Source organism: Onthophagus taurus, chromosome 10 (genome assembly GCF_036711975.1).
Source record: "Onthophagus taurus isolate NC chromosome 10, IU_Otau_3.0, whole genome shotgun sequence".
Classification (NCBI taxonomy): Eukaryota; Metazoa; Arthropoda; class Insecta; order Coleoptera; family Scarabaeidae; genus Onthophagus; species Onthophagus taurus.
Genome location: NC_091975.1, coordinates 1438093 through 1456694, shown reverse-complemented (window position 1 = coordinate 1456694; position 18602 = coordinate 1438093). Strand labels below are relative to the sequence as shown.

General features: G+C 29.6%; 2 protein-coding genes across 5 annotated transcripts in view; one reads left to right on the top strand and one right to left on the bottom strand.

The window, feature by feature from the left end:
• Positions 1–15856, top strand: part of LOC111418374 (uncharacterized) — a 32106-nt gene extending 16250 nt beyond the window's left edge. The window contains exons 5-8 of one of the 2 annotated variants that reach the window (XM_023050909.2): positions 1931–2144; positions 6128–6300; positions 9050–9173; positions 9240–15856. In XM_023050909.2, the coding sequence (XP_022906677.2) occupies positions 1931–2144; positions 6128–6300; positions 9050–9173; positions 9240–9434 (706 nt within the window). In that variant the 3' untranslated portion in view covers positions 9435–15856. Of the gene's footprint in view, positions 1–1930; positions 2145–6127; positions 6301–6658; positions 6807–9049; positions 9174–9239 lie in introns of those variants that run through there. The other variant, XM_071199641.1, reaches the window with a different exon arrangement.
• LOC111413571 (serine proteinase stubble) overlaps positions 15855–18602 on the bottom strand; it is a 36207-nt gene continuing 33459 nt past the window's right edge. For all 3 annotated transcript variants that reach the window (XM_023044594.2, XM_023044595.2, XM_071199640.1), the window contains one exon: positions 15855–17032. In XM_023044594.2, coding sequence (XP_022900362.1) covers positions 16450–17032 — 583 coding nt within the window. In that variant the 3' untranslated portion in view covers positions 15855–16449. The remainder of the gene's footprint in view (positions 17033–18602) is intronic.

The following is an 18602-nucleotide window of genomic DNA, read 5'->3' as shown; positions in this document are numbered from 1 at the left end:
ATTTGGTGTATAAATCATTTCTTAGTTCCCATAAATACAGTCTTGGTACATTTTTAAAGTTGCGTTCGAAATTAAGTTTTTTTTTCAACTAAATCAACACAATTTTAAAACAATTGTATCTAATTGAATTATGTAATCTAAGAAATGATTTTTATATCAAATTAAAGAAGTCATTTTAAAGTTTAATTTGCACCATAAACCATTTTTGAATTCCTATAAATGCGAGCTATACGGTGTCTTAAAGTTTGTGTCAGAAATTAATACTTTCTGATTAATTCGAATTTCAACGTAGTCTTAAAAATAATGTATCTCCTCGATTAATATCATCTAAGAAAAGCTTCTTATATCGAATTAAAAAGGAGATTTCAAACTTTAATTTGGTGTATAAATCATTTCTTAGTTCCCATAAATACAGTCTTGGTACATTTTTAAAGTTGCGTTCGAAATTAAGTTTTTTTTTCAACTAAATCAACACAATTTTAAAACAATTGTATCTAATTGAATTATGTAATCTAAGAAATGATTTTTATATCAAATTAAAGAAGTCATTTTAAAGTTTAATTTGCACCATGAACTATTTTTGAATTCCTATAAATGCGAGCTATGCGGTGTCTTAAAGTTTGTGTCAGAAATTAATACTTCCTGATTAATTCGAATTTCAACGTAGTCTTAAAAATAATGTATCTCCTCGATTAATATCATCTAAGAAAAGCTTTTTATATCGAATTAAAAAGGAGATTTCAAACTTTAATTTGGTGTATAAATCATTTCTTAGTTCCCATAAATACAGTCTTGGTACATTTTTAAAGTTGCGTTCGAAATTAAGTTTTTTTTTTCAACTAAATCAACACAATTTTAAAACAATTGTATCTAATTGAATTGTGTAATCTAAGAAATGATTTTTATATCAAATTAAAGACGACAATTTAAAGTTTAATTTATACCATAAACCAATTTTGAATTCCTATAAATGCGACTTATACGGTGTCTTAAAGTTGGAGTTATAAATTAATATTTGCAACTTCTCGTTACAAATAAACAAATTTATTTTTCTCTAGTAAATAAAATTTAATGGTGTGTATACGGGTTTAATTTAAACAAGCCATGATATCGATTCGATTGAAAATTTGGTTTGTTTGGTTAGTAAATTGCGAATCTAATCCGGCTTCTCCCTAAATACATTGGAGATCCATTTAACATTGGACGGGACGTCGAGAATTTCACCATTTAAATTTCAAATTACACTTAATTGCTGCCGTTTAGGAGTGTACTCGGATTTAAATATTAAAATGCACGTCGACTTGTCGACTTTAGAGAGCTTTTCGCTCTTTGGTTAATTGAATTTTTAATGAAATAATTTAATATTTTATATGTTTTACACAACAACCTCGCTATCCTCAAAGAGAAATACCTTTATATTAAAAAGGAATAAATTGATTTAAGAGAAAATTTGAAACGAAGTTTTATCTGCTCTCGCAATTTTTCCGGGCCATATACACCAGTTCTAGGTGGTTCACAATTTACGGCATGCGGTTGCCCTCGCGCCGTTCTTTGTCGCAAAACCATTTACGGGATTCAGAAGGAAGAGTTCCCGGTGAAAATGGAACAATAACACGCTTGCAAAAGGACCGGGTCAACGATTTTCAATTACCGTCGAACCTGGTCTTTGAATTCTACAAAAAATTCAATCGATTCACTTTATCCCAGTACCTGCCTCCCGTGTCTTCTTATTCCATCTTCTTATTCGGTTTTCTTATTTCATTCAGTAATTCCGTCGTCTGATTCCGTCTCCTGATCCTGTCTCCGTTATTTCATCTCGAATGGAAGAGGAAGTATTTACGCGGAGTTCACGTTGAAATTGCTCTTAAATTGCTACGTTTTCCGAGAGTGTGATTCAAGTGAAATAGGGAATTTATCTTGTATGTTTCAGGTGTGTCACCGTTGTGAATCCTTTGGCGACGAATTATAGTAAATTTTTCCATCCGTCAAGAGAAAGATGGCAACAAGTCCCATCTCGTCCCTCTGCTTGGCGTTTAGTTCCAAATACGTATATTTGGGTACCATCATCTCAATTGTTTGGTAACGGAACAAATGGGGCTTTTCCTAAAGAATTTACTCTTTTCATCACAATGAGAACACAAAATGTGAGTACTAAAAAAGTTTTTTTGTTTCATTTTTAAATTCATTTTAAAAAAATCTTGGTGATTCAATCGAAAGTAGTAACATAGTAGTAAGGGAGATAATAAGAAATAAGATGTAATGAAAGAAGGACCAATGGCGACGTTGAGAGATGGTTGATGAAGGCCAAGAAAGATATCTAAAGTTGTTAGGGAAAATATTGAGAGATATCATGGTGGATGTTCATGGATAGAACTGACAGGGATTCTATAAAATTTTTAAATGCGATACAAGTTTCGAAAGAAGACATCTTCAGCTTTAATTTGAGACATAAATCGCTTCTTCACTTTCATAAATAACGAAGTTATGATTTTTTGAAAATTAACCATTTTTAATCGAATTAAATTATCTAATAATCTTTTATCTCAAAACTTTTTTATATGAAATTTTTAAATGCGATACTAGTTTCGAAAGAAGACATCTTCAGCTTTAATTTGAGACATAAATCACTTCTTCACTTTTATAAATAACGAAGTTATGATTTTTTGAAAATTAACCATTTTTAATCGAATTAAATTATCTAATAACAGTTATTAACTTTTATCTCAAAACTTTTTTATATGAAATTTTTAAATGGGATACAAGTTTCGAAAGAAGACATCTTCAGCTTTAATTTGAGACATAAATCGCTTCTTCACTTTTATAAATAACGAAGTTATGATTTTTTGAAAATTAACCATTTTTAATCGAATTAAATTATCTAATAAAACTTATTAACTTTTATCTCAAAACTTTTTTATGTAAAATTTTTAAATGCGATACAAGTTTCGAAAGAAGACATCTTCAGCTTTAATTTGAGACATAAATCACTTCTTCACTTTTATAAATAACGAAGTTATGATTTTTTGAAGATTAACCATTTTTAATCGAATTAAATTATTTAATAAAACTTATTAACTTTTATCTCAAAACTTTTTTATATGAAATTTTTAAATGGGATACAAGTTTCGAAAGAAGACATCTTCAGCTTTAATTTGAGACATAAATCGCTTCTTCACTTTTATAAATAACGAAGTTATGATTTTTTGAAAATTAACCATTTTTAATCGAATTAAATTATTTAATAAAGCTTATTAACTTTTATCTCAAAACTTTTTTATGTAAAATTTTTAAATGCGATACAAGTTTCGAAAGAAGATATCTTCAGCTTTAATTTGAGACATAAATTGCTTCTTCACTTTTATAAATAACGAAGTTGTGATTTTTTGAAAATTAACCATTTTTAATCGAATTAAATTATCTAATAAAACTTATTAACTTTTATCTCAAAACTTTTTTATATGAAATTTTTAAATGGGATACAATTTTCGAAAGAAGACATCTTCAGCTTTAATTTGAGACATAAATCACTTCTTCACTTTCATAAATAACGAAGTTATGATTTTTTGAAAATTAACCATTTTTAATCGAATTAAATTATTTAATAAAGCTTATTAACTTTTATCTCAAAACTTTTTTATGTAAAATTTTTAAATGCGATACAAGTTTCGAAAGAAGATATCTTCAGCTTTAATTTGAGACATAAATTGCTTCTTCACTTTTATAAATAACGAAGTTGTGATTTTTTGAAAATTAACCATTTTTAATCGAATTAAATTATCTAATAAAACTTATTAACTTTTATCTCAAAACTTTTTTATATGAAATTTTTAAATGGGATACAATTTTCGAAAGAAGACATCTTCAGCTTTAATTTGAGACATAAATCACTTCTTCACTTTCATAAATAACGAAGTTATGATTTTTTGAAAATTAACCATTTTTAATCGAATTAAGTTATCTAATAAAACTTATTAACTTTTATCTCAAAACTTTTTTATATGAAATTTTTAAATGGGATACAATTTTCGAAAGAAGACATCTTCAGCTTTAATTTGAGACATAAATCACTTCTTCACTTTCATAAATAACGAAGTTATGATTTTTTGAAAATTAACCATTTTTAATCGAATTAAGTTATTTAATAAAACTTATTAACTTTTATCTCAAAACTTTTTTATATGAAATTTTTAAATGGGATACAAGTTTCGAAAGAAGACATCTTCAGCTTTAATTTGAGACATAAATCACTTCTTCATTTTCATAAATAACGAAGTTATGATTTTTTGAAAATTAACCATTTTTAATCGAATTAAATTATCTAATAAAACTTATTAACTTTTATCTCAAAACTTTTTTATGTAAAATTTTTAAATGCGATACAAGTTTCGAAAGAAGACATCTTCAGCTTTAATTTGAGACATAAATCACTTCTTCATTTTCATAAATAACGAAGTTATGATTTTTTGAAAATTAACCATTTTTAATCGAATTAAATTATTTAATAAAACTTATTAATTTTTATCTCAAAACTTTTTTATGTAAAATTTTTAAATGCGATACAAGTTTCGAAAGAAGACATCTTCAGCTTTAATTTGAGACATAAATCGCTTCTTCACTTTTATAAATAACGAAGTTATGATTTTTTGAAAATTAACCATTTTTAATCGATTTAAATTATCTAATAATCTTTTATCTCAAAACTTTTTTATATAAAATTTTTAAATGCGATACAAGTTTCGAAAGAAGACATCTTCAGCTTTAATTTAAGACATAAATCACTTCTTCACTTTCATAAATAACGAAGTTATGATTTTTTGAAAATTAACCATTTTTAATCGAATTAAATTATTTAATAAAACTTATTAACTTTTATCTCAAAACTTTTTTATGTAAAATTTTTAAATGCGACACAAGTTTCGAAAGAATACATCTTCAGCTTTAATTTGAGACATAAATCACTTCTTCACTTTCATAAATAACGAAGTTATGATTTTTTGAAAATTAACCATTTTTAATCGAATTAAATTATTTAATAAAACTTATTAACTTTTATCTCAAAACTTTTTTATGTAAAATTTTTAAATGTCATACAAGTTTCGAAAGAAGACATCTTCAGCTTTAATTTGAGACATAAATCACTTCTTCACTTTCATAAATAACGAAGTTATGATTTTTTGAAAATTAACCATTTTTAATCGAATTAAGTTATTTAATAAAACTTATTAACTTTTATCTCAAAACTTTTTTATATGAAATTTTTAAATGCGATACAAGTTTCGAAAGAAGACATCTTCAGCTTTAATTTGAGACATAAATCACTTCTTCACTTTCATAAATAAAGAAGTTATGATTTTTTGAAAAATAACATTAAGAGATGTCAAAAAAATTGTTCATAGGGAAGATATTGATGAAGGCCAGGAGCAATAACTATATATTAGAAAGATGATTAGTAGATGTATCCGGGACGATTTCGATGTTATAAACGATATTAAGAGTGATATTCGAGGATATTAAGGATTATCTGGTTCAGACATATCAGGGATGGTGGAGATACTAATGAAGGACCATGTTGTCAGAAGCAATTTTGATGTAATAAGTGATGTTAAGGAAAGTCGGGTACTATATTCGAGGATGTTAGAGACCATTTTTAGCCATATGAAGGATAATGTTGATAGAGAATGTAGAATAATGACAAGAGTCATGTAGGAAGATGTCAGAGATAATGTAGAATTCGTCTCGATTTTGGGTTAAATTGACCCAATTCTGCACTTGCAGAATCCTCCCTAACATCCATCCATCGTCTCCTTGGCGCCCTCTTTGCCGGCATGATCCACACGTATCATAATCATTTCTATCTTTATTGATTAACAACATTGAAGCAGAAGAATACTTTTAATTCAATTTATTGTAGTAATTTTTTGTATTAAGTTTTATTATTTATTTTAAATTCCCTTTTTATATCTTCGTCCTAATTGACGTCTCGGCCAGGCTATTATAGCCCTTCCGGGTATTTCCTCTAACGACTCAATAAATTTTATTGGTCCTTTCCAGAGATTTACAGTCGGAACGCCTTCGAATGACGTCTTTTCTCCTTATTTTTCAAAAATTACTTGGGTATTTTTCACAGAGCTCAACCGGCACGATATTCAGCTTGAGATCGCGAAGGCGTGAGGATTCCTATTTGTCCCTAGAGCTATCCGGGTCCGATCTTAAACTTATTCACGTCGGGTCCAACGGCACTGAGGCGGTTCGAATTTCGACACCTTTAGAAGATGGAAACTGGCACCAAATTACGATCAGGTAAATCGAAATATTTTTCAAAAAAATTAATTTAGCCCACAATGGGAAATGTAATTGAGAAAAAAATCGATATCACCGAGTTGGGAACATTGTTCTCTATAGATTTTAACAGGCGAATAGCGTCGAACCGAGCCCTTCAAGCACTCACTTATGAAACTCTCGTCGTCATCGCACAGCTCGTGAAAAACAGGAAAGTCTTTCTATAGCACGTTCTCTCGATGAGTATCTCACTCGATATAAATTCAAAAAAATGCTGTCGCTGACATGTAGCGATGAATTGAGTTCGTGGTTCAAAACATCTTTGTTTTTAGCTAACTACAAATGTTATATGTTACAAAACATCTTTTTTCTTGTTTAGTTTGCGCGATAATAGCGTTGTGGATAGTTATATTGACTGCCTTTGGTCTACAAATTTGAGACATAAATCGCTTCTTCACTTTCATAAATAACGAAGTTATGATTTTTTGAAAATTAACCATTTTTAATCGAATTAAATTATCTAGTAAAACTTATTAACTTTTATCTCAAAACTTTTTTATATAAAATTTTTAAATGCGATACAAGTTTCGAAAGAAGACATCTTCAGCTTTAATTTGAGACATAAATCGCTTCTTCACTTTTATAAATAACAAAGTTATGATTTTTTGAAATTTAACCCTTTTTAATCGAATTAAATTATCTAATAATCTTTTATCTCAAAACTTTTTTATATGAAATTTTTAAATGCAATACAAGTTTCGAAAGAAGACATCTTCAGCTTTAATTTGAGACATAAATCACTTCTTCACTTTTATAAATAACGAAGTTATGATTTTTTGAAAATTAACCATTTTTAATCGAATTAAGTTATCTAATAAAACTTATTAACTTTTATCTCAAAACTTTTTTATATGAAATTTTTAAATGCGATACAAGTTTCGAAAAAAGACATCTTCAGCTTTAATTTGAGACATAAATCACTTCTTCACTTTCATAAATAACGAAGTTATGATTTTTTGAAAATTAACCATTTTTAATCGAATTAAATTATTTAATAAAACTTATTAACTTTTATCTCAAAACTTTTTTATATGAAATTTTTAAATGCGATACAAGTTTCGAAAGAAGACATCTTCAGCTTTAATTTAAGACATAAATCATTTCTTCACTGTCATAAATAACGAAGTTATGATTTTTTGAAAATTAACCATTTTTAATCGAATTAAATTATCTAATAAAACTTATTAACTTTTATCTCAAAATTTTTTTATATAAAATTTTTAAATGCGATACAAGTTTCGAAAGAAGACATCTTCAGCTTTAATTTGAGACATAAATCGCTTCTTCACTTTTATAAATAACAAAGTTATGATTTTTTGAAATTTAACCATTTTTAATCGAATTAAATTATCTAATAATCTTTTATCTCAAAACTTTTTTATATGAAATTTTTAAATGCGATACAAGTTTCGAAAGAAGACATCCTCAGCTTTAATTTGAGACATAAATCTCTTCTTCACTTTTATAAATAACGAAGTTATGATTTTTTGAAATTTAACCATTTTTAATCGAATTAAATTATCTAATAATCTTTTATCTCAAAACTTTTTTATATGAAATTTTTAAATGCGATACAAGTTTCGAAAGAAGACATCTTCAGCTTTAATTTGAGACATAAATCACTTCTTCACTTTTATAAATAACGAAGTTATGATTTTTTGAAAATTAACCATTTTTAATCGAATTAAATTATCTAATAAAACTTATTAACTTTTATCTCAAAACTTTTCTATATAAAATTTTTAAATGCGATACAAGTTTCGAAAGAAGACATCTTCAGCTTTAATTTGAGACATAAATCACTTCTTCACTTTCATAAATAACGAAGTTATGATTTTTTGAAAATTAACCATTTTTAATCGAATTAAGTTATTTAATAAAACTTATTAACTTTTATCTCAAAACTTTTTTATGTAAAATTTTTAAATGCGATACAAGTTTCGAAAGAAGACATCTTCAGCTTTAATTTGAGACATAAATCACTTCTTCACTTTCATAAATAACAAAGTTATGATTTTTTGAAAATTAACCATTTTTAATCGAATTAAATTATCTAATAAAACTTCTTAACTTTTATCTCAAAACTTTTTTATATAAAATTTTTAAATGCGATACAAGTTTCGAAAGAAGACATCTTCAGCTTTAATTTGAGACATAAATCACTTCTTCACTTTTATAAATAACGAAGTTATGATTTTTTGAAAATTAACCATTTTTAATCGAATTAAATTATCTAATAAAACTTATTAACTTTTATCTCAAAACTTTTTTATATAAAATTTTTAAATGCAATACAAGTTTCGAAAGAAGACATCTTCAGCTTTAATTTGAGACATAAATCACTTCTTCACTTTCATAAATAACGAAGTTATGATGTTTGAAAATTAACCATTTTTGATCGAATTAAATTATTTAATAAAACTTATTAACTTTTATCTCAAAACTTTTTTATATGAAATTTTTAAATGGGATACAAGTTTCGAAAGAAGACATCTTCAGCTTTAATTTAAGACATAAATCACTTCTTCACTTTCATAAATAACGAAGTTATGATTTTTTGAAAATTAACCATTTTTAATCGAAAAAGTCTTTCTATAGCACGTTCTCTCGATGAGTATGTAGCGGTGAATTGAGTTCGTGGTTCAAAACATCTTTGTTTTTAGCTAACTACAAATGTTATATGTTACAAAACATCTTTTTTCTTGTTTAGTTTGCGTGATAATAGCGTTGTGGATAGTTATATTGACTGCCTTTGGTCTACAACTGATTATTTAAGGGTCGATTCGTTTGATATTCCGGAAGATTCCGATATAATAATTGGATATCTTTTTTCTGTAAGTAATTAACATAAAAATTTTGTTTATTTTAAATTTATTTTTGTTTTATTTTTGTTTAAATAGGGTGACATTGAACAATTAGCGATTACTTCTGATTTATCGCTATCAGATCTTCAATGTGATGATACTTGGACGCCGATTCGCGAAGATAGTTTGATGTATTTGAAAGAAAAAAAATTGGGGAGTGCCGAAAAGCATGGATTAAAGAATGATGAAGGATTTGAAAAAGATTTCGAAGGACTCCCGAATGAAATATGAAATGGTATTATTAATTTTTCTTTTTTTGTTACCGAGATCTCGTCCAAAATAATGTGTTTTAAAAGCGCTTTAGAAGAGAAAAATTGAAATTAAAAATAATGATAATAATAAATATATTATATATATATATAAAGTAATTGAATAAAAATTATTTGAATATTTAAAATTTACACTATTGTGGAAAAAAAGAAATATTTATGAACGTAAACGTTGCTAGAAAATATTATATAAAGAAGTAATATACAAGTAATAATCGGCTAATAAATGTTTTCTATTTACTATAGCAAAATTAACTTTCGGCATAAAGTATTTTTGTATAATATTGTATGCAATACGTATTTATATTGTAATGGTTACCTTTTTTTATGTAGTTGAGTACCTGTTCGACAATAGGCACTTGTTAAAAACTCACTTTGTGACTACTTACGTTTTATATCCGCTTAAAGCAATATTTATAAATCATTTTTATTTTTTAATTAAATAACACAAATTTACAAATCAACTTAGATTAATTTTGGACTTAAATGATTGTAAAAGTTAAATAAATTTGGGAATATCTCGGGAACCATTCGAATTACAGTAATGTAAGAAATATATTTTGTGATTTATATACAGGATGTCCCGTTAAGCGTACGGAGCGGCTGTATCTCTAGAACGGTAAGGCCTAGAGGTTTGGGAAAAAAATCCTTATAAGTAAAGTGACCAAGAGAAATAGCTGGAAATTATTTTGAAGTTCGTAATTCGACCGCTAGGGGGCGTAACTGCCATTGAGAAACATAAAGTTCCCGCTATCTCAGAAACTTAGACGATGAGCTATAACTTTGACAACATCATTTAATAGCTTGGATAACACCGCATCGCTTTTGTTTTGCGATATTTCTCATATCTGTCATAATAAGGGAGGGGGAGGCCAATGCGTTTTCATATGTTTACATTTTAATATCTCCTAGACCATTCAAACGATTTGAATGTTTTCGGTGTTGTTTGAAAGAGCATTTTATACCCTTTTTAAAGATATTTTCAGTAAGACCGTCTGCTTTAAAACAAATGAGCTAGAGGACGTTATCTGCAGCGATTGCATATTTTTGTGATTTTTGAAGAAAAGTTAAATGGAACGATACTATTTACTTCACAGACCCTTAGTCACCTTAAAATTTGCTAAATTTTAGTGAAAACCGCATCTCGATATCGCCACCCGTTCTCGAGTTATAGAAGAAAATGTTAAAAACTCGAGTGCCATCAATCCGATCCAGTTACCTCATCGAGAAAAACAAATCACATAACCATGGTAACTGTAAACATGTCATTTACTAACGCAGAAGCGTATGATAGAGCCACCATTGACTTTTAAATATGATTTGGGCAAATCCAATCCTTTTATCACAAATGCTATGGATGCATGAAGCATCTGTCCACAAGCTGATGTAAACTTGCATAATATGCATTCTTGGTTCGAGCAAAACCCACATTGCTTTCACCTCTTTATCTATTGGGTAGACTAAACGACCGGACTTTTCAAGAAAAACCAATAACCAGGAAAAATATGACAAAACACTAAATACCAGTAAAAACGTGTCCAGGGCCGAGACTTAAGCAGCGCTTTTTTTTCGTCGAAACTAGATTAAATAAATGCATCGATGTTTATGGAAGGCATTTCGCTCATTAGTGAGTTATTTTTGCCAAAAATTTAAGTTATTCTAAGTGTTTTGGTTTATTTTATTTTATCATCATTGTTGATGTTTCATTGATCCGTTGGCTTTTCAACACGCCTCAAAAGTAGTTTTGAAGCAGTTCTATGCTTGGATAAAGTGTGAAGGAAGGTTCTAGATAATAAAATTTTTGTTCTCTCTTATTTGTTTCCTAAGGTAACTTGATCCGATTAAGATATACGAATTTCTAACATTTTCTTTTATAATTCGAGAATGGATGGAGATATCGAGATGCGGTTTTCACTAATATTTAGCAAATTTTATGATGATTAACGGTCTGTGAAGTAAATAGTACCGTTCCATTTAACTTTTTTCAAAAATCACAAAAATATGTAACCGCTGCAGATAACGCCCTCTAGCTTTTATGTTTTAAACCAAGCGATCTTACTGAAAATATCTTTTAAAAGAGCATGAAATGCTCTTTCAAACAAGACCAAAAATATTCAAATCGGTTGAATGGTCCAGGAGATATTAAAATGTAAACATTTAAAAACGCATTGGCCTCCCCCTCCCTTATTATGACAGATATGAGAAATGTCGCAAAACAAAAGCGATGCGGTATTATCCAAGCTACTAAATGATGTTGTCAACGTTATAGCTTATCGTCTAACTTTCTGAGATAGCGGGAATTTTATGTTTCTCTATGGCAGTTACGCCCCCTAGCGGTCGAATTACGAACTTCAAACTAATTTTCAGCTATTTCTCTTGCCCACTTTGCTTATAAGGATTTTTTTCCCAAACCTCTAGGCCTTACCGTTGTTGAGATACAGCTGCTCCGTACGCTTAACGGGACACCCTGTACAGGGTGACTGGTACATAAACGTGAATATTGAAATACGTTGTTCTAGAGCTCATTTGTAATTGATTAAGCCAAATATGCCTTTACAAAGCTGAATAGTTTAGGAGTTATTTCAATTTTTTGTTTTTTGTACAAGTTCAGTACATACTCTTACAAATCTTGAAATTTAGAGAGTAATAATAGTTTCTTTGGCAATGTATTGACTTCTCTGGATAGATTACACTCTAATACACATTTTAAGTTGAAAAATATTTTAAATATTTCGATGCTTTAAAAATATAGGGTGTGAAATATTTAATTTTTAAATAATGTGTTCATTTACGATCGTTTATTTCAAAATTTTGATAATACATTTAGCATACCAATTATTGTAAAAACTTCTCTGTTTTCTTACATTTCGAATAAGGTATTAAGCATGGAAAAATGTCTTTCTAATTACCCAATAATAAGATAACAAGTGGCGCGAATACAATTTTGACAACCTACCCAAAGTTAATAAAAGTCAAAATTGATTACACCTACTATTTATTGTTGCTTATTGGAACTAAAACATAACGTTAATTCAGACAACTATAAAAAATTAAGCAACTAACATTAAAAAAAAATTAACACACTCATGTGACATAACTTCGAACTCTAACTCAAAAAAACTCAGCGCGAAACACAATTTGGCCCCCCCTTGTTGCAATAAGGAACCAACTGGAAAAAACCTTACCGTCAAGCACCTCTATTCTTAATACATGCTTGAGCCCTTTTTCTTATTTCCGACCTTGTTATTTTATTTGTAATTGTAGTTCTTAAAACATTTGCTTCATTTTGGATTCTCTCTATTAATTCATCCCTAGTATTGATTTGTGTTGCATACACTCTTTCCTTCATGTGGCCCCACACATAAAAATCTAGGGGCGTTAAATCAGGACTCCTTGCAGGCCATGGAATTGGACCTCATAACGATAAGGAAAGTTTTATAATATTTTCTTATTGATACACAAAAATGCAACCAATATTACAGTATTGGTATTGCAATATGCAAATCGCGTATTATAAAATAAATACTGTGATATTGGTTGCATACTTGCAACTTGAATCATTCGGGATTAACCACACGTCTCTTAAGACGGCTAAACCAACCCGAATGGTAGTTCCAAATCTAGTGTTAGTTCTAGTACCTAACATATTATTTAACTCAATATTAAATAATATACTATTTTGTAATTCGCTACAGTAATGGAAGCTATAACAGTACTCAAACGGGTGCTGTAATGAGACTCCTTACAGCATCCGATGCTGTAATGAGATTTTAGTAACATTTTATGGAACCAGTTCAAGTTGGTGACATTGGGTCATTAATTTTTTTAGTTGTCAATGTGTCAATTTTTGTCTATGGATGTTTAAACACGTTCTTAGCATCGAATACAAAGTCCACAATGATGAGGACATTGACTCTGAGCAATTTTTCTTATTTTGGGAGGTGTACATCAAACATTTTTTTCAGGTGAATATATTTTGTGTTTTGACAGTTTCTAATTGTCAATTCAAAGTTTCTATTTTCAAGTGTTCCGGTGTTACCAACTGCTACATACCTATTTCCCTACTTTTTCTTATTTCCGAACTTGTTATTTTATTTGTAATTGTAGTTCTTAAAACATTTGTTTCATTTTGGATTCTCTCTATTAATTCATCCCTAGTATTGATTTGTGTTGCATACACTCTTTCCTTCATGTGGCCCCACACATAAAAATCTAGGGGCGTCAAATCAGGACTCCTTGCAGGCCATGGAATTGGACCTCCTCTCCCAATCCAGCGGTTAATAAATAATTCATTTAATGAATTTCGCACATTTTGCGAATAGTGCGCAGGGCATCCATCATGTTGGAAAACCATGTTATTCCTGTTTTCTAAACGTACACGGTCCAGCATTTCTATTAAATTATTATGTAAAAAATCACCATTTAAATGATCGGGAAAAAAATGAGGACCAATCAAATTATTTCCAACGAGCCCCATCCACACATTCACAGTAAATTTTCTTTGGTTGCTCGTTTCCTTCGTTAGATGAGGATTTTCGTCAGTCCAATAATGTAAATTATGAAGATTTGTTATACCTTCTCTGTTAAACTTCGGTTCGTCGGTCCATAAAATCCTCCTCAAGAAATATTCATCCTGAATGTCAGCATTTAAAAGAAAACGACTTAACATTGTGATATCCCCAAATTAGCAGCGACCTTTCTTGTACTGGATGTGGGTGCTTCATCGAATGTTTCCAAAATGTCTTCTTCCACATTAAGTCCAGCACGTCCTACACGTTCGGCTTTTTTTTAATTGCCAGTCTCAGCTAGACGCCGATAAGTGGCGCCAAATACACTAATATGAGCAATTCGTCGATTTGGATAGCGTTGCTGATATTCGCGATGTCTAACTTCCATGGCTTACTGCCAAAATGTAAAAAAATTGTTTAACCGATGGTTGTTAACCATTAATGAATTGAATTTCAACCGCAGGTGTAATCGATTTTGAATTTTATTCACATATCTAGGTTGTCAAAATTGTGCTCGCACCAATTGTTATCTTATTATTGGCTAATTGGAAAGACATTTTGCCATGCTTCATACCTCATTCGAAAGGTAACAAAACAGAGAAGTTTTTACAATAATTTGTATGCTGAATGTATCATCGAAATTTTGAAATAGACGCTCATGAATAAACACTTTGTTTGAAAATTAACTTAAAAACCGAATATTTCACACCCTATATTTTTAAAGCATCGAAATATTTAAAATATTTTTCAACTTAAAATGTGTATTAGAGTGTAATCTATCCAGAGAAGTCAATACATTGCCAAAGAAACTATTATTACTCTCTAAATTTCAAGATTTGTAAGAGTATGTACAGGGTGTCCAAATTTCGATGGGTTTGCAGGTTATCTCAGTTATTATGAAAGATAGAAAGTTACGGCTTTCGCGAACCTGAGCTACTTTTTTGTGAAACTTACAATGGCGCAAACCAAATTTTCATAGCCCTCTTCGTTTTTGATATACAGGGAGTGTTTCAAAATTTACGATTTTCAGACACCTCCCGTATCTCGGCTATCCGGAAACGTAAAAACGGGTTCTAATAGATTTTTTCACGTAGAATCCAATGGTGCACGTAGAATTTTTCTAGTCATCACGGTTTTTGAGTTATAAAGAGTTAAGTATTTTAGAAGTTGAGTATTCGGTATTTGAGTTGTGTTTATAACTCAAAAACCGTGATGACTAGAAAAATTCTACGTGCACCATTGGATTCTACGTGAAAAAATCTATTAGAATCCGTTTTTACTTTTTTACTAAGTTTGCGGATAGCCGAGATACAGGAGGTGTCTGAAAATCGTAAATTTCAAACACTCCCTGTATATCAAAAACGAAGAGGGCTATGAAAATTTGGTTTGCGCCATTGTAAGTTTCACAAAAAAGTAGCTCAGCTTCGCGAAAGCCGCAACTTTCTATCTTACATAATAACTGAGATACCCTGCAAACCCATCGAAATTTGGACACCCTGTACTGAACTTGTACAAAAAGCAAAAAATTGAAATATTTTCTAAATTATTCACTTTTCTATAAGGCATATTTAGCTTAATCAATTACAAGTGAGCTCTAGAACAACGTATTTCAATATTCACGTTTATGTACCAGTATTTTTTAATTTGAACAACAAATTCTCCGAAACTAAAATAAACCCGGGGAAACCCAGACGGATGAATGATTGTAAATTTGTGTTATTAACACGATTAATTCTTAACTTACCACAAACTCCTTTCAAATTCACTTCGCTGAATATTATTTAGAACATAATAAGACAATAATAGTGATTAAATTAACTCTGGAGTTGATACAATTTTTTTTTAATCGTAAAATAAACAAGTAAAAAATAATAAACGGTGGTTATTTATTTATTTATTTACAGAGAATATACAAAATACTAAAATTGGGGGAGGAAGATATTTTACAAAAATATTTTTATTTTTGGGTGCGTAATTTAAAATTTAAAAAAAAATGTACAATAAAAATTATTAAATACTAAAATTTAATTACAATTAATATACATTAACTTAGAATTAAAAAAAATAAAGGCTAAGATAGTTGCGTTTAAGACTTTTAAAGATTTTTAAGTTTTAAGGCAAGAGTACTTTTTTACACTTTTTTAAAAAGTATCTTTGGTATCTGGGCACTGGTTATACCCTCAACTACCAAAAAAAAAAGTTTCACTACACTCATTTTTATTTAATCCACAAAACGTTCATGACTAGATCTGGGATTATCCAAAAAAAATACGATGAAAATTAAAGGAGGGAAACAACCTCTTCCTGCCAAAACAATTTCCTCAATTTTCTTCCTCGATTAATTTCCTAGACAATTCATTTACAGACATCGTCGCCGCATTGAATCAATAAATCTTGGGAGGAGGGATTCGATCCAGCTCGTCCTTCGCAAGGTAGTTGTAGGTACATCAACTTTATTAATTTCTCTTATTACGTAACGTTTTTTAAAATCCACGGAACAAATTTTGATATCCTCGTACAAACCCCCGGAAGATTTTTTTCAGCGCATCCAATCCCCCAGGATATTATTCCGGCTAAGAAATACCTTCCATCCTTTCCGCGAACTTGTAACGGCCCCCCGCTATCTCCTTGACACGAATCTTTACCTCCCGTTTCATGGCCGGCACATAAGAAAATATCGGGGATGTATTCGTGACGACCGGCTTGTAAAAACATACTTTTACAGTCTTCGTTGCTTACGATCGGAACGTGAACTTCTTGTAAAACGGTGGGCAAAAGACCTCCTTCGCTTAAACGTCCCCAACCGGTTACGGTCGCGTTTTCCCCAACCAAAAGATCATCAGATCCGGGTAGACAGATAGGCATGATGTGCGGGGCGAAATCTAGGGGTTTATCGAGCTTAACCAGAGCCAAGTCGTATTCGTACGTGTAAAAGTTGTACTTTGGATGGACGATTTTACTCACTACGCCCCTTTCTACGTGAGGTAACATTTCCTCCATGTTCGAGAAGTCGTATTCACCGACGCGAATGCGAATTTGCGAATTCATCAAACTGGAAATAAACGATAAGGAAAGTTTTATAATATTTTCTTATTGATACACAAAAATGCAACCAATATCACAGTATTGGTATTCCATTATGCAAATCGCGTATTATAAAATAAATACTGTGATATTGGTTGCATACTTGCAACTTGAATCATTCGGGATTAACCACACATCTCTTAAGACGGCTAAACCAACCCGAATGGTAGTTCCAAATCTAGTGTTAGTTCTAGTACCTTCAATGTTTCTCGCTTACAATACACAACTTTCTATACTTATGATACAAATTAATACTATTTAACACTAATCATAAACATAACATATTATTTAACTCAATATTAAATAATATACTATTTTGTAATTCGCTACGGTAATGGAAGCTATAACAGTACTCAAACGGGTGCTGTAACGAGACTCCTTACAGCATCCGATGCTGTAATGAGATTTTAGTAACATTTTATGGAACCAGTTCAAGTTGGTGACATTGGGTCATTAATTTTTTTAGTTGTCAATGTGTCAATTTTTGTCTATGGATGTTTAAACACGTTCTTAGCATCGAATACAAAGTCCACAATGATGAGGACATTGACTCTGAGCAATTTTTCTTATTTTGGGAGCTGTACAGGGTGGTTCAAATTCGATGTCCGAATAGGCTAACTCGGAAACTATAAGAGTTAGAAAAAAAGTAGCTTACATGTCATGATCTCGTTTTTCGAGAAACTGCTAATGCCGAAAACCTCAAAGCGCTATCGTCTTTTGTTTTTCCCCTAGAGCCAAAATTAAAAATATCGTAAAACCAGCAAGTGCAATTATCTTGGTTATTATTATAGGTGGAGTATTATGACTAAGCCATTATAGGGACACTTTTTTACAGAGAATTTCATGACGTAGTCAAAAAAAATTTTTCGGTTTTAGATTTTGCGATATCAAAACAATTTTCGTTTTTTTAAATGGAAACAACCACTGATTATTCGCTTATTAAATTCGTTATTTTTTTCTGATTAAAAAAAATTCAAAAATATAGGGTTTGACAGGTCTATTTCTTATTGTTTTAGAATAAAGCTAAAAATAAACTTTTTTTAGTGTCCTCAAAGAAATTAAATTTACAGTTTCCTGTAAATTACGGTATATAAAATTTACTTTATTTTTTAATATGTAACATTCTAATATGTTTAACTTTTCGTAATACATCTTAAAAAACAGGATTTTTAATTTGACACTTCCGAAAATTTTTTAATACAAACAAAATGCTATGTGTATTTGAATTAAAAAAAAAATATATATGCGCGCCATCTATCAATAATTTATTAAGTCATTTAATAATAATATTAAATATTAATAAAAAATGTGAAATAATGCAATCTATTCCAACTTTTGTGTAAAACAAATATAAATTAAATAGTTCAACAAATGTATTTGTTTCAAATATTAGAAATATGTTTTTTAATTTTTAGTTATAATTTACAGGAAACTGTAAATTTAATTTCTTTCAGGACACTAAAAAAAACTTTATTTTTAGCTTTATTCTAAAACAATAAGAAATAGACCTATATAACCCCATGTTTTTGTATTCAGAA